The sequence below is a fragment of the Cervus elaphus genome, chromosome 15, assembly GCF_910594005.1.
Source record: "Cervus elaphus chromosome 15, mCerEla1.1, whole genome shotgun sequence".
In the NCBI taxonomy this organism is placed as follows: Eukaryota; Metazoa; Chordata; class Mammalia; order Artiodactyla; family Cervidae; genus Cervus; species Cervus elaphus.
In genome coordinates, this window is record NC_057829.1 from 58,149,746 (window position 1) to 58,173,919 (window position 24,174).

Consider the following 24,174-nt stretch of genomic DNA (forward strand, 5'->3'; position numbering starts at 1 on the left):
AGTTGGCCACTCTGGGAAAATCTCTTCCTGTCTCCATGCTGTGCGTTGAGAATGTGCTCACACACACACACACACACACAGAGTTCTCCTTTCCCTTCCACAGAAACTAATACACTGTGGCCCCAATCAGACAGTTACCAAATCCCACTCGAGTTCCCTTTACTTCAATCTCTTGCCCTTTTTGGTCTGTGTCAGAAAGCAAACTGCTTCCCTTTTACTACCTGAATTTAGTCCAGGTTCAAGTTGAACATTCCCACTGACATGCAATCTGCCCTTCAGTTCAGAGGCCACATTGTCAACTCAGACCCCAAATGCCACAGTGATAAGCAAACACAGATATGACCACCCTCTCCCCCTCCTCCCCACCAGAGAGCACTTTATGCTAGTGTACCAAATACTTAATAAATACACAGATGATTACAAGATGGATGGGCCTGGTAGTATGGCAAAGGGGAAGACAGTGAGGATGTGGGTGGTGGGACGGTGTCTGGCAGGGAAGTGGTCACTGGGTCTAGGGCCACAAGCACACTTTCATTCTCTGTCTAATTTACTATAACAGAAAACTAGACAACAGGGGTGTGACAGAAACATCTGGGTCAGGGGCTTTATTACTAACCAGGCGCCACTCTGGACAAGTCACTTTTTTTTTTGGTGGCTGCACCACATGGCCTGTAGGATCTTAGTTCCCCAACCAGGGATTGAACCTGTGCCCCCTGCTTTAGGAGCTCGGGGTCTTAACAACTAGACCACTGGGGAAGTCCCTGGACAAGTCACTTTGTGCTGTTCCTCAGTTTCTTCATCTGTAAGGAGACTGGTTTGTTCAGTGTTTGTCAAATTGGGGTGCTAGAGGCACATTCACCACCTGTATGTGCACTTGGAGTGACTGTCTTTCCTGGGAGCCAAGTTTATTCAATATATTTTTGGGCCCCACTCTTTTTACATGAAAGTATTTTATCTCTTTGTTCAGAATGCAGAACTTACCTGGATTTTAATTATGGGAATTGATAATTGATAATGTTTCAGGAGCAATTACTGTGTGCCAAGTATAAATCTCTTTCTATGATACTCACAATTACCTAATGGGATATTATTATCTCCATTTGTAGATTTTAAAAAACTAAGGCAGAGAGATGAACTAATCTACCCAGTCACATGTTACTTAGCAATGATAAATGACTCCTCCTCACCCCCACAAAAAGATCTGGACTCATTGCAAGCTGCTTTGGGATTTATTCCCAGACCCGTGAGACTTCTCTGGCGAAGCCTGAAAAGCACAGGACAGAATGGTCTCCAGAGTCCAGCTCAAGCACTCCTAAATCAATTTTAACTAGATCAGTAGATTAAGGTTGTCCTCCGAGTGCCCCTGGCGGATAAAAGGGGGCTTTGTGGGGTTTCTGGGGGGTTCACTAGGTGGGGCTTCCGGACCACTCAGGTGCTCCTACTTCGGCCGAGGGCGTCCTCTACCTAGACTCCCGCCTCCCTCACAGCCTGGTATTTCCAGCCGGCGTCGCTGGCACTTCCTCGTTCCCGCGCGCCCCAGGCTTAGCTTGCAACGCCCAGCTCCGGCGCTGCTCAGGCGGGAGGGGGCCAGAGGGGAGATGTCGCAACTCTCTCCCTCCCTCTTTCCCCGCCTTGGCATTCAGTCACCTCCCAGATGAGCCCGCTCGCAGAAGGCTGCGGGCCGCGGGGTGCCCGGCATGTCCCCTGAGTGCGCGCAGGCGGCGGGCACTGCGCCCGTGCGCAGTCTGGAGCGGGCCAACCGCACCCGTTTCCCGTTCTTCTCCGATGTCAAGGGCGACCACCGGCTAGTGCTGAACGCCGTGGAGACCGTGGTGCTGGCACTCATCTTTGTGGTGTCGCTGCTGGGCAACGTGAGCGCCTTGGTGCCGGTAGCGCGCCGACGGCGCCGCGGCACCACCGCCAGCCTGGTGCTCAATCTTTTCTGCGCGGACCTGCTCTTCACCAGCTCCATCCCGCTCGTGCTGGTGGTGCGCTGGACGGAGGCCTGGCTCCTGGGCCCGGCTGCCTGCCACCTGCTCTTTTACATGATGACCCTGAGCGGCAGCGTCACCATCTTCACGCTGGCGGCAGTCAGCTTGGAGCGCGTGGTGTGCATCCTGCGCGTGCAGCGCGGCGCGCGGGGCCCGGGGTGGCGGGCGCGGGCCGCGCTGCTTGCTTTGATCTGGGGCTACTCGGCGATCGCGGCGCTGCCCCTCTGCATCTTCTTCCGCGTCCTCCCGCAGCGGTTACCCGGCGCTGACCAGGTGAGCGCCGCGGTGTGCGTGCCGGGCAGGTGTCCTGGGAGGGCTGGCAGGCGGGATGCCACGGAGACGGTGATGTGGGATGATCATTAACAAAAACAACAAAACAATAACAGGCCATTTGTTGCATTTAATAGTTGTGTCACCGTGCTCGGTACTGTTGAGTTTTATCTGTTAAATTTCACTATGACCCTACGGTGTAAATTACATTAAACGCCCTCCAAAACGTTGTGAGTGGAGTCCCCAAAATGCTTGTAAAGTGCACTATTGCAAGGTTAATTGGAGTAACGGGGGCTTAACGGTTAGACAGGCGGAACTTGGGAGACCTGGAATGACTGATCACGTTATAGTAAATTCTGCTTTCTCTCAGTACTTATTATCACACGTAATTACAGATGAGGAAGCCAAGGTACGCAGAGAGTGAATTGCTCATAGTATCTCACCCTTAGTGCGAGGAGGAGCTGAGATCGTGCTCAGCAGATTCCGTGCGAGGTGAATGAGGGTCTTGCTTTGAGAATCGCGGGCATGTGTGTGTGGATGGGCCAGAGAGAAAGGGCCTTGGAGACCCAGAGACCCCAGACCTACTGCTGCCTTTACAGGGGTTGTCACTTCCGCTCTGAAGCCTCACTTTTTCTAACTGCAAGACGGAAGGCTTCAACTAGACCGTGGGATCTTACCCTGGGAGCTTTGGATGAAGAGAGACTTCAGAGTATTCTGGGCGTCCGAAATATTCCGAAGATTCTCGAGGCTGAGCTCCTGAGCTTTCCTCTGGGCCGTGCACCCAGAGATGCCATTAGGATCTTTGTGGGATCGAACAAAGCTTTTGCTTTGTTCACGACATTGGCTCGAACCTGCTCCAGTCCCACGGTCCGGAATTGCGGGCGCAGGTCTGTTCTCCTTGCTGTCCTGCGGCGCGACGGCAGGCAGGGCTTGCGCGCGCGGAGATTTCAGCCGGGACACCAGACCTGGACAGAGGCCCGCGATTCTGGCTGTTATCCCGGTGTTAGTTTCTGTGCGCCTCTCGGGGAGGGCCAGGGACAGAGGTCTGTGAGCCCCACGGGAAGGTGCCTGGGGGGCGGGGGTGGAGGGGGAGTACTATTTCAGGTACACTCCTACTTGACCGGCAAATGACACTAAAAAACGAGGCACTTGTCACCTCCCAACCAGCAACCCAGACTAAAGCTGCTTGCTGACCTGGACACAGGGGTTGTTTGAGTCAGAAGGCCTTCACACAGAAGCAGGACCTTCCGTGCCTTGCCAGTCTGTATTTTACCCCAGGTATGGCACCTGTGGAGGCTGGACCCTCCACAACCCTTCTGGAATGGCGGGGGTTTTACCATAAGATGCCTCTGTGGAGATTCGTGTTGGGGTGACCTTCCTTCAGTCCCTTTTGGGGCTGGGCACACAGACCCCTCTTATTATTTTAATGCGGAAACACCACTTTGGTCTTAATAGCCTGGAGAGGGAGAGAGTGGGCCAGGTTCCCCAAGGTGGAACTTGTGGAACTTGTGATGAAAACCTGAGACAGTCCTTTCCAGCCCTCCATCCTCTGTTGTTTTCCCTACCTACTCCACACCCCAGCACACACATACCCACACCTCCCAACAAACGGAAAACTCCTAGTTCCTCAAGGGCTATGACCTGAACATGTAGGAAACGTCTTTTTTTATAGGTGGGTCGACTGAGGCTCTGCAGTTAAAGGAATAAGTTGAGAAGAATGAGAATTGGGGTGGGGTGGAGGGAGGGGGGCAGTTAAAAAAAAAGAGACAGAGAAGGATCTAGTCTAGACTGAACTGAGACTCAAATTTAAAATTAGCAAAGACTTGTTTTCTCAATCCTTTACTCCCAACTTCCTGGCTCTGCCTGCCCGCCCCCCCCCCCCCCACTTGGACACTAAATATGGAGGTTTTGGATGGGGGACATTTTCCTACCCAAACCACCAGCTTAGAAAACTAACTAAACCCAGGCGCAGACTGGCTCCCTCCCCTCCAGGAGAACAGGCCAGGGAGACAGTGTCTCTCAGAGTTTTCTGCTTATCTGAGCTCCACCCCTGGTCAAACCCACTCCCAAGGAACCTCTGTCCATTTGGGCAGTGGGTGCCCAGCAGTCAAGGTGATTAGACTCTCGCAAATGGTAGACATTCTAGAAAATGATAGATAATTTGGTATTAGGAATGCAGATTTTAGAGTCAGATGATCTGAGTTTGAATCCCATCCCTGCCGTTCAGGAGCTGCGAGACAGAGGCAAGTGGTCTCATCTCTCTTATACCTCACTTTCCTCATTTGCAAAATGGGCACAGTAGCAATATTACCCTTATTAACATTGTGGGGACTATGTTTAGTAAATGAACTAACGCTTGGCACACACACACAGTTAAGCGCTCAAGAGTTGCCAGCTATTATTAGTTTCCTTATCTTTGGTTATAAATATTTTAAACATTTTTCAAACAGTATAATTCTTCTGATTGCTATAAAATAAAAGACTGACATTTAAAAAACAAAAAAAGAAAAAACACTGCCATTTTAGGAGAGTGGACACATCCTAGCAACTTAGCCATCTCAGCCAGGTCATCCCAGCCTATTCCAATAGGATTCTGTATGTGCTATGGTCCCAGTGGGGCATGACCTTCATTGGCAGGTAGGGAGGACTGTCCACCCTGGTCAGAGTGTGCTGCCCATTTATTCTGCAAACATTTACTGAGCACCCCTCCCTCCTGCCCCCACCATGAGTCACATGACCAAGACACTGTCCTTCTCTTCAAGGAGGTGCATGTAGGTCACCCAGCTTCTGGTCTCAGACCCTGGCACAGTTCAGTAACCTCACAGTAACCCCACGAGTTGGTGTTCTCATGTTTATTTTCTGAGGGAGAAGATGCCTAAAGTCACTGGATGAACAAAGGATGGAACTGGAAGTTAGCTGGGGTCTGTCTGTCCCTCCAGGACCCTCTCCCATGAGTTCATGCTTCTGGAGGAGTGCTTGGTCGCACTGCTCTCTGCCCTGTCCCGATTTCATTTCAGGCCAATAATGCTATTGTGTCTCTACTGCGTGTGGATTGACTGGGGAGACAAGTTTGCTTACGTTTGCTAATATTAAAGGATACTTTTAAGATACAGGAAAGTAAGTCCATTTCTTGCATGGGTATGTTCTTTCTTAGCTGGGAAGCTGAGAGGAGTGGAGATATATAACTAGGATGCCTAGTTTCTTAAAACAATCTTGAGGTCTTCCATCTTGTTTGACGAGGTGGGGCAGGGAGAATTATTTCCAAAGGGGTCCCCAAGGGTGTTCCAGGAAGAGTCATTAGAGAGGCTGACAGGAAACAGCTGCAATCAGGTGGCCTTTGCAGATGACTCAGCTGGTGGGGGGAGGGGTCGGCGCTTGAGACGTGCTTGTAGATAGATGTCCCCCACTCTCAGGGGAGTCTTCCTGGAAAGCCATGAGTTGACGCAGGGGACTGGAGGGACTGAAGGGGTGTTATAGGCAGAAGAAACATCCCGCATGTTTGCATGAGATGGAGCTGGAAAGGTTGGTGGAAGCCAACTAGAGAAGGGCCAGGTACACACCCTTTAGGGCATTGGGACTTACAAGGTGAGAGATGACTGTGTCTTGGGGGACAGTGAGAAAGAGCTTGTGGTGAGTTGGATAGCTGTTAAGGCAGAACCTAAGAGTTCCCTCTGAGTGGAGAGAGAAGAAGGTGGAAGGGCAGCTCTCAGGTATCTGACAGCTTGGAAAATGGAGGCTCTGTGCCTGGGGTCTATGAGGCAGGAGGTGGAATCGTTGGGGTGTGACACTGGATGCTAGGTGTGCCTGTGAAGCATCCTATAGAGATGCTCTTGGGGTGGGGAGGCCAGTCTGGGGTTCAGCAGAAGACTGGGCTGGAAAGAGTAGATGGCAGCAGCATCTGCAAAAAGCCACCATGGAAGTGGATGAGACTGCCAGGGGGAAATGGAGATTGGGATGGCAATACAGGTCACCCCCAAGCAGACTTCACACCATTGTACCTGGCCTCCCATCTACATCCTTTCTGGTTGGGACATGGAGCTCCAGCCTCCTCGTTCTCTTGGCCAATGCCCCATCCTCACAGGCCCAGTTGACACTACCCTTCCCGGATGCCGCTTTCTCGGTCACGCCACAATCCCATCACCTGTAGCTCTCTGGGTACTTCTAGTTCACTGCTCTGTACTGAAGTTTCCTGGTGCTTTTCTCCCTCCCTGCCTGCACTGCAGCCTCCTGGCCCATTCCCACTGTGGCCTCGCAGTGGCTCAGACACGGTGGCTTGAGTCAGTGAGTGGTTGGACAAATAGATTCCAGGACACTGTCACCAGCTGAGCCAGCTTTGCTTGTGTAGCTCAGTAGGAAAGTAGACCTAGCGCTTTTTTTTTTTTCAAATTTCCTTCTTAAAATCAGAAAACATTTTAAATGTACAGAAAAATTACAGAGAATATTCTAATACTCACACCCCAACCTTCCAGATTTGACTGACTGCCAAACTCCTTCTACAAGTTACAGCCTATGAGAATACCTAGAAGCAAAATGACTTATGTCAAATGGACTTTCCCACAGAAACAAACTTATAACACCATGTTAGGTCTTGGACTGTGGGCCTGGTGCCTGTTCTTTTTTTTTTTTTTGAAATGATGATAAATACTGCATTTAACCAATGATACCATATAGAGCTTTCTAGAGAACATGTAATTAGTCATTTAGTTCATGCAAGCCACCCTCACTGTCTCTTAAGTCATGGATGAGGGTGCCTGGCAGAGTTCTTATCTTACTTCCTTACACACTCCTATCTGGAGTGAGAGCCACAAATCAAAAAGTCAAAGAGCATCTTCATCAGTGTCATGGAATTTGAGTCTTCCTGGCTTCACTGTGTTTGTTGAAAAAAATAGCTGTTTAGGTTTCTCAACTATCATGGTAATTTTTATTTCATATTTGCTCATCATTTCCCTTAAAAATAAACTTTTACTGCCATTTTTTTCCCTCTTATAAGAGTCACATAAACATATTATAGAAAATTTAGAAAATTCACGTAAGTCAAAAGAGTAAATATAACTTGAGTCCCACCTAGAAATAGACACTGTTAATTTTCTGGAGTGTATCTTTCCAGTCTTTTTTTTTTTTCCCCTACATGCTTTTTTTAATGAGCACAAGAAAATGACAGAAGCATCATTGTGCTACAAATGCCCACTGAGTCACTCAGTGATGGGAAGCCTTTATCTGTCTTTTCTGAGCATTTCTTAAGATCTTTCACCTTCTAATCACTGAGCATCATTATTAGCAAAATATTAAAATTTACCTGGTACTCATTTGTGCAAGAAAATTTCTCAATATTTAGAATCATGGGGCTTTACATACTTGACATATACCAGACCTGTATCAAGTGTCTGTGTACTTGGCTTTTTTTGGTTTTTTTTTTATTTTTAATTGGATTTCCAGTCTTTTCTATGCTTCTTTGTGTGGGCGTGTGGGTAGATACCTGTACATTCACACCTATACGTTTTCCTCAACAACATGAGGCTGATACAGGCATATTATTTAAAGATCTATATTTTCCCCCTAATTTAGAGGGAACACCTTGTTCTATCATTACACATTTTTCTACAAAATCTTTTTAAGCCTGGAGAAAGTAGGGCAGACATTCTGGAGAGGGTTACTGGAAAGAGTTTGGGGTCTCTTGGGGGTTTTAAGAAATGGTTCTGGGGTCATCTGTTTCTCTGTACGTTTTCCCATCACAAGCATAAGAGTTAAAGATTAAGTCCCACTCGGGGTTGTAATCTGTTTCTCCTGATTGCCGCTTCAACATATGTGATATGTTGATATGTGTTGATATGTGTTGCCCACCAATGTACCCGGGATGTGGGGTCCCTGGTGGGTGGAGGTCTGAGTACAAGCAAAAGCTGTGTGGATTTCCCAAAGAACCATGGTCACTGCACTGCCAATATTCAGAAGATCCGTGAGAGATACAGATTTCTTTCCAACTACCAAAATGTAGACAGCTCTAATAAACTTTCTTCCATCAGGTGTGCACAGTGGGGTGAGGATAGAATAACAAGTTTCTAGAATATCCAGTGCATTTGCGAGCCATCTGAATCAAATAGGAAAAGGAAGCAACATTCTCACCCCAAATGCACCCCCATCTCAAGGTACGAATTGCTAGTCACTCAGTCATGTCTGACTATTTGCAACCCCATGGACTGTAGCCCTCCAGGCTCCTCTGTCCATGGGATTTCCCAGGCAAGAATATTGGAGTAAGTTGCCATTTCCTTCTCCAGGGGATCTTCCCAACCCAGGTGTCAAACCCTGGTCTCCTGCATGGCAGGCAGATTCTTTACCATCTGAGCCACCAGGGAAGCCCACCTTAAGGCATAAATATAACTAAATCATTCTTCCCTGCCTGACTTGCCTTAGAGTTTTCTTGGTAGATCCTTATAACCACCCAGCTCTTTGGAGATGATTAAAAAGGACTATATCTTTAGTGTTTTAGACTAATATTTTAGGAGAATGTTTCTAAGCCTTAGTTCCCTCCTCTGTTTGGGGAAAATAACTATGCACTTCAAAAAAGGCTGTATTGAACATTTAATAAGATAATGTGTGTAAAGTGTTTCCTGGCCAAGAATAAATGCTCAGTGAATTTCAGATGTTACTATTTTTTGTGAATATCGAACAGGAAAAGGGGTGATTATTTGATTGTATTTTGAGTTCAACCACTCAATTTTTATACACATTAGAAAATGATAAAAATTCTGTGCCTTAGTTTAGTCTTCGTTGTTGCTCCTTAGTCACTAAATCATGTCTAACTCTTTGTGATCCCTTAGACTGTAGCCTTCCAGGCTCCTCTGTCCATGGGATTTCCCAGGCAAGAACACTGGAGTGGGCTGCCATTTCCTTCTTCAGGGGATCTTCCTGACTCGAGGACCAGTGTCTCCTGCATTGCAGGCAGCTTCTTTACCACCGAGCCACCAGGGAAACCCTTTTCTTAGAATAGCATTCAATTAATATTGGTCAAATGAGTGAATGATGGTGTGGTTGATGATACTGCTTTTGGACAGTGGTTAAGATGCCCTGTCCACCAAAAATCAATAATGTGGTCTTTTTACAGAGAATGTGTTCTTCAAAATCTGTTCTATGTGTTTGAAAGTGTGTAGGGCTCTTGTTTTCTAAATAGTTTTGTCCTATAGTCAAGCAGATGCTGGAGATTTGTGTTTGGGAGGATAGATAGATAGAAGTCTTTTCCTTAACCTATTTATTTGTTGGAAGAAATTATTGTAGCAGCTCTTAGTAACTATCCAGTGAGTTCCCAACAGGTTTTGGGGTTTGTAATTAGTGTCAAACATTTGAATTCAACACAACATAGTGATAGCAATAGCAGTGAGGTCACAAACACTCTTCCGTCCCATCTCAGTGGTTTTACGTCTTTAACTGATGGCTGCAGCTGCACCTTCGCTGTAAGCCTGTTGGGTGCTTCCCTGCAGAGTTCCCGAGTCTGGGCTCCAGCACTGTTCTGGAGTAAACCATGGCTGCCTTGATGCAGCTTGACACAGTTCGGACATTTGAACACCCCCCAAACGAACACTTAATGCCCTAATGGAGACCGTGTTGCCTTCAGCAGTGTGACTATTCTGAAACCTCACTCCTGGTTTTATATGTTTGCGTGTAGCACATCTCTTTCAATCTATGTGAACTTTCAGGGGTCAGATTTTTCTCCTGTAAAATGAAGGATTTGGAAGAAAAGCCTCAATGGCTCTTTGCAACTCAGTCCAAGGAAGTAGAAAGAGCACTGAATCCGGGATCATGCCTTTGGACATGATGCGTGTGATGGAGCCATGATCCAAAATCATGCCTAGGTCTCCCCAGCTTTTGGACCCTGAGGCCCATGTGCCTCCACTGGAGAATGGGAATAATAATCATGGTGATTCTGAGGGTTTGAGGCAAATGACTTGTAAGTGGGGTTGTGTGGGCAGTGGAAGGGATTCTAGGGTTTCTTGTCACACCAGTTGTGTGCCATCAAAACACAACAGTGTAGCAGTGCCAGATAACCTCAACTGGGCTTGAGCTAAAGGCCAAATAAGAATCCCTCGTTAAGTGACCTTCTCTTCCTTTTTGTATGTAGGAAATTCCGATTTGCACACTGGTTTGGCCCAGTATTGGCGGAGAAATCACCTGGGATGTGTCATTTGCTATTTTCAACTTCTTGGTACCAGGACTGCTTATTGTGATCAGTTACTCCAAAATTTTACAGGTACGTTTGCTTCAAGCCCAGTGGCTGAACTTCATTTGGGTTCAGATGGAATCTTAGCATTTCCAGGTCAGAAGTTACCTTAGAATTCACACCAGCCCAATCCTGGTTCACTCCCCAGATCCGTCCCTTTAAGGGACAAAAGTTTGGTATTTTTAAAAAGTTTTATCTTTGTGATTGTTATAATTATTGTTTTTGCTGATCACTAAGGTAATATAACTCATTATAAAAAATTAAAGACATAGAAGTATGTAACATAGATACTAAAAATCTTGTCTACCCCCTTTGTTGGCAGTTTAAAAATATTTTTTTCAGGTTATATTTTATACATTTATATATATACATACTTATCTGCAATTTGAATATGTGTATGTACATGTATGTACATATAAACATACACACACATATATATGTGTGTGTATATATATATATATATATACTGAACCATATAAAATGGTCAGCTATTAAGTATCAACTATTTCCATGGTTCAACCATTTTATTTTCCAATTTGAGATAATACTTTCTACTTTGTAACTTCCTTTTTTTGATTAGGACTATATCGTGACATCTTTCTGTATCAGTTCCTGTATCTCTGCCTCATTATTTGCAATGACTTCATGGTCCTCCATCATACAGATGTGACATAATTTGTTTTATGAGCTTTTGGGTTGGGTTGGGTTGTGTCCATTGTTTCCCCATCACAAACAGCGATGTGGCAATAAAGAATGTACACTTTTTAAAACTTTTATTGAAGTACAATATAAATACAGAAAGCATACACAGACAGCTCACAAGCTGACCACACTCCCAGAAGCAGCTCCCAGAAGCGGAACATCACCAGAAACCCCTCCTGTCTCCGTCCATTGCTACCCCCTCACTCCCAGGGCTTGTGCCTTTCATAAGTGCTCTGAAACAGGAAATGATCTTCTCCTTCAAGTGTGACTGTGCACAGGAACATAAAAAAGACCTGCCAGCCTGCTTCTTTCTTACCCCTTAAGGCAGCATATTTGCATATGAGATGCTGGCCCAGGCAAAGGCGGCATCTGCCTGTGTTCACGCTCGCTTTAGAAGGTTTAATACAAAACCTTTGAGTCCTCTCCAATGTTTACAGTTGCTGAATCTTGGTTTTATAGCATATAGTGGGTCTTATGGTAAACGAGCATATTGAAGTGGGGCCCTTAGGTCCTGCTTGCTGTCTGGCCACTTTTACGGCCCTTTCTTTGTAGCTAAAGATCTGTGACCTGCTTAGAAGTTTAGAACCCCAAACCAAGCCATCCTCCATCTGAATCTTGTAGTCCTTGGATTCTGTGTGAGATGACCACCATGTTCATCCCAAGGCTCTTCACCACCAGGTGACTTGTGACCCATTTAAGTGACGCCCCACCTGCGGCTTGCTCAAGGGTGTGAGGCAGATTCAAGCCTGGCATTGAGGTCTATAACGTGCTTACAGTGGGAGTCTGGCATGTGTAAATGCTCTGTAAGCTTTAGTTACTATCATTATGTTAAAAGAAAAAAGCGAGGGAAAAAAGAGAAATGTAGGTTGAAGTTTTTTTTAAAGATTTATTTATTTACTTATTTTTGGCTGCTCTGGGTCTTTGTTGCTGCGCTCCGACTTTCTCTAGTTATGGTGAGTGGGGGCTACTCTTCGTTGTGGTGTGTGGGCGTCTCACGGAGGCAGCTTCTCTTGTTACAAAGCATGGGCTCTAGGCTTGTGGCTCCATAGTTGTGGAGCTTGGGCTTAGTTGCTCTATGGCACGTTGAATCTTCTGGGTCCAGGGGTCAAACTTGTGTCCCCTGCATTGGCAGGTGGACTCTTAACCACTAGACCACCAGGGAAGCAGTGTAGAATGAATTTATTTTAAAAAAAATGTTTTTTAACAAGTGGTGTTTACATGTGTCAGGAACTCATCTAGTCCTAACAGGAATTACTGATGAGGAAACGTAAGCACAGAGAAGTTAAGCAATTTATGAAAGCTCACACAGCTCATAAGCAGCCGTGTCATGACATAAACCTAGGCAGTCTGGTTCCAGAGTTCCAACACTTTAATTCTTCAGACATTTGTCAAGAATCTGCTGTGTGAAGTGTTGGTGGAGGGGTAGAGATTGGTCAAGAGCAGGTCACAATCTAGAAGGAGCTTTAACACAAGAAAAGGAAGGGGGAGACACAAGAAAAGGTGTGTCCCCCTTTTCACTGCTATTCAATGCAGTGAAACCCATGGTGAGGCTTTGTGTGAAAACACTTTGCCAATTGTTAAAAGAGAAAAAACAGGGGGAAAAAAAGGAGAAAAGCAAAGGGCTATAAAAGACAAAAGGATGTAAAAGAAGGAGACCTGAAAGTGTTGTTTTAGTAACCAGTCCTGAATGTGTCCCTTACTTGCTGTGTGATCTCAGCAAGTTACTTACCTTCTCCAAACCTCAGTTCCCTCGTCTGCAAAATAATGGTCAAAAGCCCAATAGTTTAAGATTTTTGTGAGATACATAGGAGTTACTCACGGTGCAACTGTGGTGGTGTCACACCTGCCTGTAGCAGGGGATGAAGGAATTAATGCTGCTGTTAATTGTTAGGCAGGGCTGCTCCTCTCATCCTCTCACAGCATGCTGGGAGGAGGTACTGCTGAGATTTTTGAGAGAATGAACAGCAGAGCCCAGATTTGGGGCAAGGCAGGAACTAGGATCTGGCTCTGGAGCAGGGCTGGTTGGTTGGCTAGGGGAGGGCTGGGCAGACGCTGGCAGGGGCATCCACGTCTCCTGCTTGGGCGGTCCCACCCCTGAGCCCCGAAGAGGGTGAGAGGGCTCCAATCTGCCTCTTTTCACTTGTGCCTCACACTTCTCAGCCGCCTTCTGCAGAAGGATGACTTCTTCTCTGGAAAGGTTTCCCACCCCCTCCATCGTCTCCTCATGCCAGGGCTCACCTGGAAACATCCTTGAGCCCTGAGGAGTTGGGGGAGGGGTCCTGTTATCCATCCACATGTAACTGCAATTCCAGACATTGTGTGTAGAAACCCATGGCCGGCCTTCCGTTCTTCCCATCACAGATCCCAGGACGGCTCCTGGATGAATCAGATTGCCCGGTGTGACTCACAGTTATGAAACAGAGTCCCGAGCAATGAGTCAAAGATGTGATTTAGATCCCATAGCTTCCTTCACATACGCTGGAAAAGCTAAAACTCTCTGCTCAAGGCCCTTTGTGATCTGGCCCTTGCCTGCCCCTCTCACCTGTCTTCTCCCCCCATCTCCCTTGTGTCCTTAGGGCTGTTCCTCACATATGCCAACACACTCTGCCTCAGGGCCTTTGCACCTGCCATTTCCTCTCCTGGATCTCTATCCCCAGGCTTCTGTATGGGCCACTCTCCTACTTCATTTAGGTTTCTGCTCAAGAGATTCTTCTCCAGAAAGTCCCCATCATTCTCTAATCCCTCACCCTGTTTCTTTTCAAAGCACTTCCAACCATGTCATATTCCATATGTGCATTTTTACTTGCTTGTCATCTGTCTTGCCCACTAGAATGCAAGCTCTCCAAAGGCAGAGACTTCATTTTGTTTACTGCCATAGTCCTGTGCTTAAAACAGAGCCTGGAAAAAAAATAAAAAAACAGAGCCTGGATTATTCATTGTAGGGGATCAATAAACCCTTACTGAATGAATAAGAAACAAACTTGGATCACCCTGAAAGGGTCAACAGCACCTTCTTCTTTGGGGCAGTGGGAAAACCACAGGACAAAGAGTCATAAGATACCGATTCTAGTCCAAGTTTTGTTACTGCGTGACCTTAGAAAAGTCACTTGATGAATGTGGGCCTCAGTTTCCTCTGGAGCCAAATGGGTCCCAGTGCATTGTTTAACACAATAAAATGAGAGTGCAGATATTATATTTTGAATAGACTGCTAGACTTTAATATGAAAGAGGTAAAATGTGGTTTTGAAAATCACAAATGCAAATATAAGACTTTCAGAAAATTACTTTCCACTCCACTGGTAAAACTGACTATTGCCCCTTTCCCAGGAGGACTGTGACATTTGTCCTCATTTTGCACCTGTGGGTAACTTGGAAGCAGGTGAGCTTCCAGGTGGAGAACCTAGACAGAGCCTCCTAGCTTGCATCTCTCTCCCTCTGAAGATATTCATAACTCAGAGACACTGAATCAGCCTTTTTGCCGAGCTTTTTCTGTCAAGAGTGTAACTCTGTAAAATCATTTGAACATCAATGTTAATTAGCTATATTTAAGAGACACAATTAGCATGTCATTTGGAGTGACAGGACAGGTAACTTTCCCAGCAGCCCCACCTCACACCTGTCACTGCTTCTAATTCTTAACTCTAACTCAAGCACCGTCTCGAGCCTGAGAGGTGTTGCTCTTTTTTTTTTTAAATTAATTAATTTGGTTGTGCTGGTCTTCATTGCTGTGTGGGCCTTTCTCGAGTTTCAGACAGTGGGGGCTATTCTCCAGTTGCAGTGCACAGGCTTCTCATTATGGTGGCTTCTCTTGTTGTGAGTTCTAGGATGTGTGGGCTTCAGTAGTTGTGGCTCCCAGGTTCTAGAGCAGAGGCTCAATAGCTGCAGCACATCGGCTTGGTTGCTCTGCAGCATGGGGCATCTTCCTGGATCAGGATTGCATCTCCTGCATTGGCAAGCGGATTCTTCCCCAGTGAGCCACCAAGGAAGCCCAAGGTGTCTTTCAAATCACCCTGACTTCTATTCCTCACAAGCAGTGAGAAGTGTTCTAAAATGTTCTCTAGAACTCCATGCGATGTTAAATGTTAGAAAGGATTCCATGATCTTAGAAAATGCTAGATTAATCAAGGTTAAGTGGGCTACTTTGCTGCAGGCCTTTTCAGAGCCTTTATTATGCTAACAAACTTTGAGAATCTCCAACTCCAGACCAGAGTAGGCAGCACTGCTGAATCTGACTGCAGACCGCCTTTTCCCCACAGAGCTCCCTCTGGGCTGGTGCTCCCCAGACTCTCTTTTGAGAACAGCTGCTTTCAAGTCCTGCCTTGGGTTGCTGGCTTGCCCTGGCTGAGCGTTGAGAGCAAGCTTCATCCAGGTTCTTCCTTTCCGGGGCTGCTCGCACTGCTCGGGGCAATGGCCTTTTCCACCCTCTGCCTCCCTAGATTCCTCTTTCCTCCTGACTCAGGCGTGCTCTACACCTCCAGTGGCTTTTTCCAATCCACAGTTTCCCAGGGTAATAGTCTCCAGGCCACTCCCCAGTGCCTTTGATCAAGCTGACCTTGCTCACGGGTGGGGCTTGGTTTATACCGTCACCCAGTAACCATCACCATGGCAAGATGAGACACTTCCAGGATTTGTGGGACAGCTTGTAGGTTTGTTGGTCCCCCTCCCTTCCCTCCTACACTCGTTTCACCGAACACTAGAGTGGAAGTGCAGAATGGGCCGGGCTCCCTTGCTCCTTCTGTGCATCCAGCACCTATAAGAGGGCTGGCCACAGAGTAGGGGCTTAATAAAATATATGTTGAAGAGAGAGTGAGTGTCTGGCCTGAAGTTGGAAAACCTTTACCTAGGTCAGGGCTTAGAAGAGAAAGGAAATCCCTTGCAGCTACAGGTGAAGGTGTTAGGTAGTGAGCACACGGCCCTTCCTTTCCCCATGCCTGGCCCTCCTTCCCTAGCTGGGGGGCGCCTGCTGGCCTGTGATGGAAGAAGAGGTGGGCCCTCTGGAAAGATGGAGTCTGTTGTCTAATGATCAGAAGGGTGTGGTTTGACCAAGCAACCCTCAGAGGAGACCCAATGGACTGGAGCTGGGTCATTGGGAGTGACCGCCCCCACACTCACCTGTCTGCAGCCGTGGTCTGGTGGGGAGAAGCTTCGCTCACTCATGGCCTTCAGATGCTCAGTGAATGCGAAGGCAGCAAGTTTCAGACAATTTAAAAGTGACTCTTCAAAGGACTGGGGGAAAACCCCAAGCCTCTTGTCCTAGATGTGTAGTTCTCATATTTTAGAGATGGAGAAGCACCTGGGGAGTTAATGAACAATGCGCATTCCTGAGGCCACTCAGACCCACAGAATCAGTGTCTGAAGGGGGGCCCATGTATGTGCATTGTATTAAGCGCCAGTGACCCTGATGGGGGCGGCTGTGGGTCAGGTTCCTGGGAGCTCTGTCCTCTGTTCTGGAAGCTGCAGGGTGTCCCGGGCAATGAAGAGCATCCCCCTGAGGTGTGCTTCTCCACCTTGACCGTGAGGCCCTGAGCAAGTCACTTCACCTCTCAGAGTCCTGTCTGTCTCCCCAAAATAACAGAACATACATGATAGGCTTGTTTTAAGTATTAAAGTTAATCCTCAGAAGTTAATAGAGCATTTAATTTGATCTAAAAGTACATCAGGCATTTAGTGCATGCCAGAGACACTTTAAACCCTGAATGAAAGTTGGTTAGTCATGTCACCTAAGTAGGGAAGGGAGCGGGGGAGGAGCCACATTTGTTTATAATGGGCCCATTTTTCTTCTCGCTCCCTCAAAGCTGTGGGAACTGTGGATGGAAGGAAATGGGAGCATCAGTCGGTGCTAAAAAAAGAGCCAACCACATATTCACTTGGCTCATGACTCAGTCTGTTTCGCTGTCTGCTCATAGTCATTGTCAGGCCCTTGCCAGAGCCCTGGACCACAGAAGCCACAGGGCTACCCAACCCCCAGGGAGCTGCAGCCTGTGGGACTCAGAGGTAAGAACGATACTTCAACATCTACCTGAGAGTATGTGGCAAGTGCCACGTGAGCACCTGAAACAAAGCGCTGCAGGGTGCCAACGGGAGGTGAACCAGGATGTCCCCAGCATTAGAGCTTGGAGTTACAGGCTGGACAAAAGGAGTGCTACTGTTGGAGATATTAGAGGGTGGGAAGGAATTAGTTTAAGCATGGACAGACTGCCAAGGTTTGAAGTCCAGCTCTGCAGCTGCTTAGCTGGGTACTGTTGGGCAATCTCCTTAACCTCTTTGAGCCTCAGTTTCCTCCTCTGTAAAATGGGGATCATCAAAGTACATAAGTCACAGAATCATTGGGAGAATTTAAAGAGATAAGCCAAGTGATATGCACAGAGGCTTGGCGCATAAGAAGTGCTCAATAAAGATGAACTTTCATTTACATCATTCACTCAAAAAACTTTTAGGGAATTCCCTGCTGGTCCAGTGGTTCCTCTGTGCTTTCACTGCCAAGGGCCCGGGTTCAATCCCTGGTCAGGGAACTAAGATCCCACAAGCCACGTGGTTTGGCAAAAAAAAAAAAAAAGAAATCTAAAAGCCACTGTACCAAGGACTCCATCCTACTTGGCAGAGCAATGTGGACAGCACTAGCAATGAGGCTGCTGCTGGAATCATCCGTGTGTGCCCACCAGGCTGCACTTAGGCTATTCAGAAGTGGTACCATTTTGCCTGCAGCCCTTCCACCTGCCCTTGGGCAGCTGTTACCCTCCCAGGTCTACCATCCAGGATCTCAGATTACCCAGCTTTCACCTGAACACATATTCTAATTTTGATTCTACACAGCACCTTCCAGCTTGGATGTGCCATCATGACTTCTAGCATGTGGGTCTGAGATGGTGGGTCACATCTCCTGAGCAACAGCCCCACTGAGCACAAGAGCCAGGAGGAAGCAGCCCCGTTGGAGCCATTTATGATATCACTAATGATATCGCTAATCTTCAGGTCACCTGAGCTGGATTTTCCCAGATGGTGGCTTTAGCCATTTAGCATCAGTGGAGTGAACTTCAACAAGCTACTCAAATTTCTTGAGATTCAGTTTCCTCATCTCTGAAGATAATAATAATAGTAGTACAAATCCAAAGAGAAGTTGTGAAGATGAAATGTGATAATTTATAACATAAATGCATAGTATCTACCTGGCACACAGGGGGCCTTCCATAAAGCTTGGTGATTACAATTCCTGTTATTCATGGTGGGAAGGAAGGGGTTCTATCCATTCAGTGTCTGTTACCCAGACCAAAACTACTGCACAGAAGCAATTGCATGTAACCATAAGACAATTAAAATGGCTATCCTTTAGCTGAGGAGGGCGCCACAATCCACTCCACTGTTCTTGCCTAGAGAATCCCATGGACAGAGGAGACTGGCGGGCTATAGTCCACAGTGTTTCACAGAGTCAGACACGACCTAAGTGACTTAGCATGGCACAGCATGTCCTTCAGCTAGTTAGAAGCATTCTAAAGAGACTTCTTAAAGCCATTCAGATCTTAGAGTTAATCTGGCCCCAAATTTGAATGAATCTAATTACTTTCTAATTGTTTTACTTCTTGAGAGTCACGAATCTTAGGGCAATGGTCCTAGGAAGGCCAGGGCAGAGCTAACGATAAGACTTTTGGCTATTAAAATGTCCAGACATGTAAGCACTCTTTGTGCGGCCAGAAGACGGCTCCTGCAGGAAAAGCAGAAGGACACAGGGCCAGACTAAGCAAAGGAAAGTTAGCAAGCACCACAAATGTGGTAAGACATTCAGGGTTGGATCTCTTCCCTAGGACAGAGGTCGTAGGCTAGAACAGAGCATGTCAGGCTAGTAGGTCCAGGGCTCCACTGGGCTGACTGTGTACCAGCCTACCCCTCACTCCCACCCCCAGCCTCTGTTCTCAACCCCCACCTCTTGGCACCCCTAAAGCTGAGCAAGTGATAGGGGAGGGCAGGCCTCCTGCTTTCTGGCTGTACTTAGAGGACAACTAGAAGTAGGTGGAGGGGCAGGACACTGTGAGTATGCCCAGGGCAGCCTGAGCCAGAGCACTGGGCTCTTTAGAACCTCTGGGGAGGTCAGGCCAGCCCACCACCCTGTGCCTGGAAGACACAGTTAAACAGCGGCCCCACCTCCTCTCTCAGGGACTCGGCTTCTGTAGGGTTTTTGCTTCCTGACATGAATACTTCCACAGCTCCTGTTTTCAAAGTACTTTGGCTAAATCCTCTCCCTGGGGGCCTGTTGCCCCACCTGTAGAAAGAAGGGTTGGGTAGGCCTTGGCTACTCAGAGTGTGGTCCTTGCAAAGTCAGAATCTACATTTAACATAGTAGTGCTGAAGGCCTCACAGGCAGAGTGAAGTCTGAGCAGTGCTACTCCAACTTTGCACAGGCCCATCTAGCTCCAATACTCTGGTTCTGAGATGTTATGAAACATTTGTCTGTTCCAAAAATACTACTTTTACATGGGACAGTGGGGTGAAAAGACATGCAGGGCTTTATTTTAATATGGTCAGCTTGCCTTAGTTGATGGACCATTTCCACATGCAAGGCTGCTCACTGTCAACCAGTAACCAGCCTCTCTGACCGACACTGAAGCAAAACCCTCTAACTGAACAGAAAAGACTGGACAGAAAACCCAGACAGCAGTGCCTGCAAGGGCTCATGACAGAAGAGTCCAGAGCGCCCTTCTGAACCCATATCACCGGAGTAGCCTGCTTGCCTGCAATCCCTCTGCTCTAAAGCTGACCCTGCCCGTTAGTACAAAATATTAGAGATCCTTGCAGTTCCACTCTTGGGAATTTATTCTACTGATATGTGCATCTAGGTGTGCAAAGATATGTACAAAGATATTAATCCTACCTGTTGTCATCTCTCACCTGGGGGTACAAACAGGAAATGGTTTCAGTTTTTCAACACATGTCACTAGCAGTGATCTGACCAGTTCCTCTTTCTTACTGGGAGCAGGAATCTTTAAGGACACCTCAATCTGACTTCAGATCTTTCTAGTCACTTTTTTGGATATGCCTGCTTATTTCAAACAATGTATCTGAGGGCCAGTTTAAAGCTTCCCCATCTCTAGAGCACAGAACGGGAATTGGGGGCTGGGTGTATGGAAGGGGAAAGGAAGGGCTGTTCTCTCAGTGACTCCCATCTCCCTCACAGACAAGGAACCTGCCTGCTTGCCCGTGTGAGGGGATTGTCTCTCTCTGCTGGCGGTTTCCTCTAGTCTCCATATAGCTGCTGGTGGTGCCAACAGACCTTCATGATTGGGAGATGGTTCCCAAACAACTTGTACCTTTGGGTACATACTGATTTTATATAATCAATTATTTAACACTTTCAAAAAAAGAAATAACGGGAGAGATGTTTATCTTTATCTGTTTGGGCTGACATAACAAAATACCACAGACTGGGTGGCTTATAAACAATACCCCCCAAACCCCCCACCAAACGTATTTCTCCATTTCTGGAGGTTGGAAGTCCAAGATCAGGATCCAACATGGTGGGATCCTGATGATAGCACTCTTCTGGGTTCCAGACTGAGTTCTCTCTGTCTTCACAGGGTTGAAGGGCCAAAGGAGCACTCTGGGGCCTCTCATAAGGTCACTAATCCCCTTGATGAGGGCTTCTTCCCTTAACCTAATTGGGGCAGCTCCTAATAACAGCTCCTCAAAACATATCCTTGGGGGTTAGGTTTCAACACATGGACTCGGTGGGGACACATTCAGACCACAGTAGTGTGCTTTTGTTTCACACATCTCTCTTCCAGACCCTCCCATTCTGGCTTTCCTAGGTGAGGCTAGTGGTGAAGAACCTGCTTGCCAGTGCAGGAGATGTAAAAGACATAGGTTTCATCCCTGGATTGGAAAATTCCCTGGAGAAGGGCATGGCAACCCACTCCAGTATTCTTGCCTGGAGAATCTCCGTGGACAGAGGAGCCTGGCGGGCTATAGTCCACGGGGTCGCAAAGTGTCGGACATGACAGAAGCGATTTAGCACAGCTCACACAGTACATCAACACTATTTAAAACATGGATTTAGTTCGGCCTTATTCTCAGGAGGCCAGCTGCCCCATTTCTCCAGTGCATCCTTAGTGTGGGAGGAGAGTCAGGCCTCTGAGGAGGGAGCCCTCTGTGCACAAAGCTCCAAAGCCAAACAGTCCCAATGCAGCAAGGATGGCAGATTCCAGCTCCTGGGGCTTCTCTGGTCCTCCTAGAGCAACACCCGCTGATGTCCTGCCATAAACCGTGGCTCTGGCTCTGTTTTGTGTTCCTGCAGATCACGAAGGCATCCAGGAAGAGGCTAACGATGAGCCTGGCTTACTCAGAGAGCCACCAGCTGCGCGTGTCCCAGCAGGACGTCCGGCTCTTCCGCACCCTCTTCCTGCTCATGATATCCTTCTTCATCATGTGGAGCCCTATCATCATCACCATCCTCCTCATCCTGATCCAGAACTTCAAGCAGAACCTGGTCATCTGGCCGTCCCTCTTCTTCTGGGTGATGGCCTTCACCTTTGCCAACGCGGCCGTCAACCCCATTCTCTACAACATGTCCCTGTTTAGGAACGAGTGGAGGAGGTTTTTCCACTGCTGCTTCTTGTCGGAAAAGGGAGCCATGTTGACAGACACGTCTGTCAGGAGAAATGATCTGTCTGTTATTTCCAGCTAGTTCATTTTTCTCTACAGGCATCTATGTGATCCCCCTCTGGCCAGCCATGGTGTGTTTTCAAACGGAGATCGTTTCCATGACCCTCGGCACCAGGGTACCTGCTCTCAGAAAATGTAACCTATGCCCATTTTCAGCACTGATAAATTAAGAGGTGATCATTCAGTATAACAGTTTTATCCTGTATAGAAGGATTTGCTGTGGGTTCCTTTTCAATGTGAACTTCGGTGTGGAATATAATTAATTGTACTAATTTTTGTTTGTGACTATTCAGCAATCTCATCTCCTATATGTAAAGCCGCGCTATGCAGATTTCTGAAGTGAGGCTTGGATTCATGACTCAGTCTTCTCCTCCAAAGAGTCACAGCCACCCTTGCTCCCCACCCTGGACTTGCAAGGCTGCAGGGTCATTCATCAGTGTGAAGAGTGCTTGAGGAATTTCCAAGGAACAAGAATTTAATTTCCGAGGACTTAAAGGTGACTTTGTTCATCACTGATAATAGGAGAAGCTTTGTCATAAAGTCACAGAGGAGGTCGGATGACCTCAAACATTCGAAAGTCAGAGCAGGAGTGACTCCCTTCCTTGATCCACCTGTCAGATGCCTCTTAAGCACGTGCTGAGGCTTAAGCCTGACCAATGACGTGGTCAGTGTTCTTGGTGGTGGGAATACAGCAGTGAACCAGACATCCATGGACCGTGTCCTCAAGGAGCTCACTTACCTTCCAGACGGGGCAGAGAAACACCAAACATGTCAATAGATCTTATAGTGTTTCAGAGTGAATTAACATTGTGAAGAAAATGGGACAGTGATGACAATTTAGATGGAGTGTTGAAGGGCCTGGGAAGACCTTTCTGAGGGTTGATATTTGACCCAAAAGGGCAAACCACAAGAAGGAACCAGTCATGTGAGTCCGGGGAATGAGGCTTTGCAGATGGAGCAGACCCTGGTGCTGGTGCAAAGAGGCTTGTGTGCTTGTGGGACAGAAAGACCGGCGTGAACAAAGCGAACTATTGGCTGAGCCTCCTCTAGGCCAGGCCCTGTCCTTGAAACCAGAACAGAGGGATGCTCTGCTGGAGGCCATCAATGGAGATGAGAGGGGTTACAGAGCTGGCTTATACCGGGCTAGGGAGGTTACTATCGGAATTTGTTCTGTGTTCAGTGGGCAGCCACTAGAGATTTGCATTTGGATGCGGATATGACCTGCTATTTGTTTTTAAATATTACTGTGGTTGCCCTGTTCAGGAACTGCTTTGTGGAGCAAGAATGAAAATGGACACCAGTTAGGCAGCTGCCAAAGTAAAGAAGGAAGATGGGGAAGTTGGAGGCGGATGACATCGCTGTTGTTTAGTCATGTTCAACTCTGCACGACCCCATGGACTACAGCATACCAGGCTACCCTGTCCCTCACCATCTTCCAGACATCAGTGGGGGATTGTGAGAAATGATCTTGGGCATACTTTGGGAAGGCAGAGCAAACATGATTTATTGATTGACAAGATACAGAATGTGAGGGAAAGAGAGGATTCAACAGAGACTCCTGACAGCCATAGGATGGAGGGCAGGCAGCAAAAATGGAGAAGGCTAGGAGGATGAGAGGTAGAAGAACCAAGAGTTTCATTTGGGGCATCTGCATGTGAAACCCCAGTGAGAACCAAATGGAGAGCCGGTAGGTGGATGCAGGGCTGTGGGATACAGGCCTGAAGAGCAGTGTTGGGAGTCATCAGACAGTGTTTGCAGATCTATGGTTTTATGAAATAAAGAGAGAAGAAACCAGAGCCAGAGAGAACCCAGGGACACGCCAGCACCTGGAAGCTGGGAGAATGGCTGGAACAGTAGCTCAGGGCCTGGTGCATAGTACAAGCGCAACCAATCTTTGCACCGAGGAAGCTGGAGCCAGTAGCTGTCTCTGTTGGTGGAATTTCTTGAGCAGCTCACTTTCGAAGTAAGATTTATCACAGGCTTGAGGACAAGAGGACAGGGATCCTTTGTTCATCTTTAGTTAATAAATTTGGTCAATTAAAGTTGCCTTTTGAAGCGATGTGCGACTGTCTTACAGGTCTCTGGGGTGACAGCCACTGCTGAAGAGTCTAGCTCTGGCAGCCCCTTTCTGATGAATGACAGGCAGAGCTCTCCTGTGTGTGTTCCCCCGCCTCCTCCCCCTTTGGTGGAAGAACAAAGAACAGTGATTCAGGGCCCTGGGAACCTCATGGCCCCTTGAAATGGCAGCACCCCGGCAGAGGTCTCTGCACACATGGGAGGCTCCCTGCCTCCGGACACACCTCATCGACGTCAGCCTGGCACCCGCCAGTGTTTGCACAGCTCCTAAGTGCT

General features: G+C 47.4%; 1 protein-coding gene across 1 annotated transcript; it reads left to right on the forward strand.

Moving 5' to 3' along the window:
* Window positions 1-1,572: 1,572 nt before the first annotated feature.
* FFAR4 (free fatty acid receptor 4) lies at window positions 1,573-23,869 on the forward strand. Its single transcript, XM_043926367.1, has 3 exons — window positions 1,573-2,264; window positions 10,372-10,500; window positions 21,455-23,869. The coding sequence occupies exons 1-3, from the start codon at window positions 1,698-1,700 to the stop codon at window positions 21,842-21,844; spliced, it is 1,086 nt and encodes a 361-aa protein (XP_043782302.1). The 5' UTR covers window positions 1,573-1,697; the 3' UTR covers window positions 21,845-23,869.
* The last annotated feature ends 305 nt before the right edge of the window (window positions 23,870-24,174 follow it).

Excerpts from the sequence above, each read along its gene's own strand:
- FFAR4 (XM_043926367.1), top strand. The coding sequence starts at position 1,698 with ATGTCCCCTGAGTGCGCGCAGGCGGCGGGCACTGCGCCCGTGCGCAGT. Across the intron at positions 2,265-10,371 it reads GGTTACCCGGCGCTGACCAG|GAAATTCCGATTTGCACACT; the intron begins GTGAGCGCCGCG and ends TTTTGTATGTAG. Across the intron at positions 10,501-21,454 it reads GTTACTCCAAAATTTTACAG|ATCACGAAGGCATCCAGGAA; the intron begins GTACGTTTGCTT and ends GTGTTCCTGCAG.